The following is a 1,702-nucleotide window of genomic DNA, read 5'->3' on the forward strand; positions in this document are numbered from 1 at the left end:
CAGAGATGTTCATCCTTTCCAATGTTTAGAGATGTTTAAAACTAAGCATTCATGATTTATAAACTGTGCTTTAATAACCGGTTTTGATATAGAATATAGCTATGTTCTGATAACGGATTGCTACTACTATTTTCATTTTCTCAGGCTTTTGTAAATGCTTGGGACATAGCTTGTTCATCACCTGTGAAAACAGCAATTGTAGCTCCTTTCGGAAGTTCTTTCTTGGTCCATCCTATTTATCTTGGCGGACCTTGTCTTTCGAAGGTCACCTTAATGGTATGATCTATGCCAAGGTTTTCCTTGATCTTTCTTTATATAACAATTTCCATTACGTTTCATAAGTCATATCAACCACATTGGATTGTATTGCATAATCTTGGTAGATTTATGGAACCATCATTGCTCCCAAAGATCCCGAAGCCTGGCTTGGCTTGAATCCAAGAAAATGGCTGTACATCCATAATGTGAACCACCTCACCGTTAAAGGGGGAGGGACAATCAATGGGAGAGGACAGAAATGGTGGTCTCGCTCTTGCAAGGTCAATTCCTCAAGTGTATATTACTATACTGTACTCGTGAATTCGGTTTTCATCAATGTATAAATTTTTACCTGCTGGTATGCTAAGAGACTGTTTTGTTCTGCAGCCATGCCGACATGCTCCAACAGTAAGTGCTGCTTTATTTTCAAGGCCTGAGCCTGCAAGTTAGTTTCCTTTTTATAATTTTAGCTTTTGCTGATGTTATAGTTTTTGTAAATGATTACAATTATCCTACAGGTAATTACTTTCCATAAGTGCGAGCATTTGAAAGTCAAGGACCTTATGGTTCTTAATAGTCAACAGATGCACGTGGCATTGACCGAGTGTGCTTGGGTTTCAGTAGCCAATCTCACACTCTTATCACCTCCTTCTAGTCCTAATACTGATGCAGTCCACATTAGCTCATCAATTGGTGTTAAGGTCAAGGACAGCATATTCAGGACAGGTAAGCTTTTTGCGACAAGCCTGCCTTAGTTTTGCAGATGCTGATTACAATTCTAAACTGTAAAAACTTTGCATCGATTTAAATGGATTTGGGTAAGTTATACTGCAGATGACGAATGAAATTTTATTTTTTTCTCATGTTTTAAGGCGAGTTTCCTTGAAATGGAATGTTATTGAAAACAAAGTTGAGCACTACCGAGAATGCGTTTATGAGGGCCACTTCCATTTATTCATCTCCTTCTCAGTTACTTCAGAGCCTTTTTCTTTCTGAAGTATCTTATAATGAACTCTTTATATCTACTTATGCTCAAATTCATTATCTTATACAGATTTTTTAACTTACTCCAGGAGATGACTGCATTTCTATCGTCGGCAATTCCTCACAAATTCGTATAAAAGGCATTGCCTGTGGCCCAGGTCATGGCATTAGGTAAGAGTCTCCTCTTTTCTTTCTATTTTTATTTCGGAATAATTTAAGAGCTTGAGCATCAGGAAACACCCTAATTGACTCTTAACTTACATCCTTAGTATTGGAAGCTTGGGAAAAGGGCACTCATGGTCACAGGTGAATGATGTGATGGTAGACGGGGCTTCCTTGTCCAATACAAAGAATGGGGTGAGGATTAAAACTTGGCAGGTAAGCTTGGTAACAAACTATCGTCCTTTTTCTATCTTTGCACCAGGATTTCAATGAGATTTACAAAATCTGACTTTTTTTT

The 1,702-nt window shown here is 37.9% G+C and overlaps 1 protein-coding gene across 1 annotated transcript; it reads left to right on the forward strand.

The window, feature by feature from the left end:
• Positions 1-99: 99 nt before the first annotated feature.
• On the forward strand, positions 100-1,620 carry LOC112095227 (probable polygalacturonase At1g80170; the record flags this gene model as incomplete). The annotated part of the gene is made up of 6 exons (XM_024176903.1): positions 100-276; positions 384-554; positions 646-666; positions 777-984; positions 1,332-1,413; positions 1,512-1,620. Coding segments are annotated over 6 exons (768 nt in total), but the record flags the coding sequence as incomplete, so codon positions are not given.
• Positions 1,621-1,702: the final 82 nt, after the last annotated feature.

This window comes from Morus notabilis, unplaced genomic scaffold (assembly GCF_000414095.1).
Source record: "Morus notabilis unplaced genomic scaffold, ASM41409v2 C11433367, whole genome shotgun sequence".
Taxonomy (NCBI): domain Eukaryota; kingdom Viridiplantae; phylum Streptophyta; class Magnoliopsida; order Rosales; family Moraceae; genus Morus; species Morus notabilis.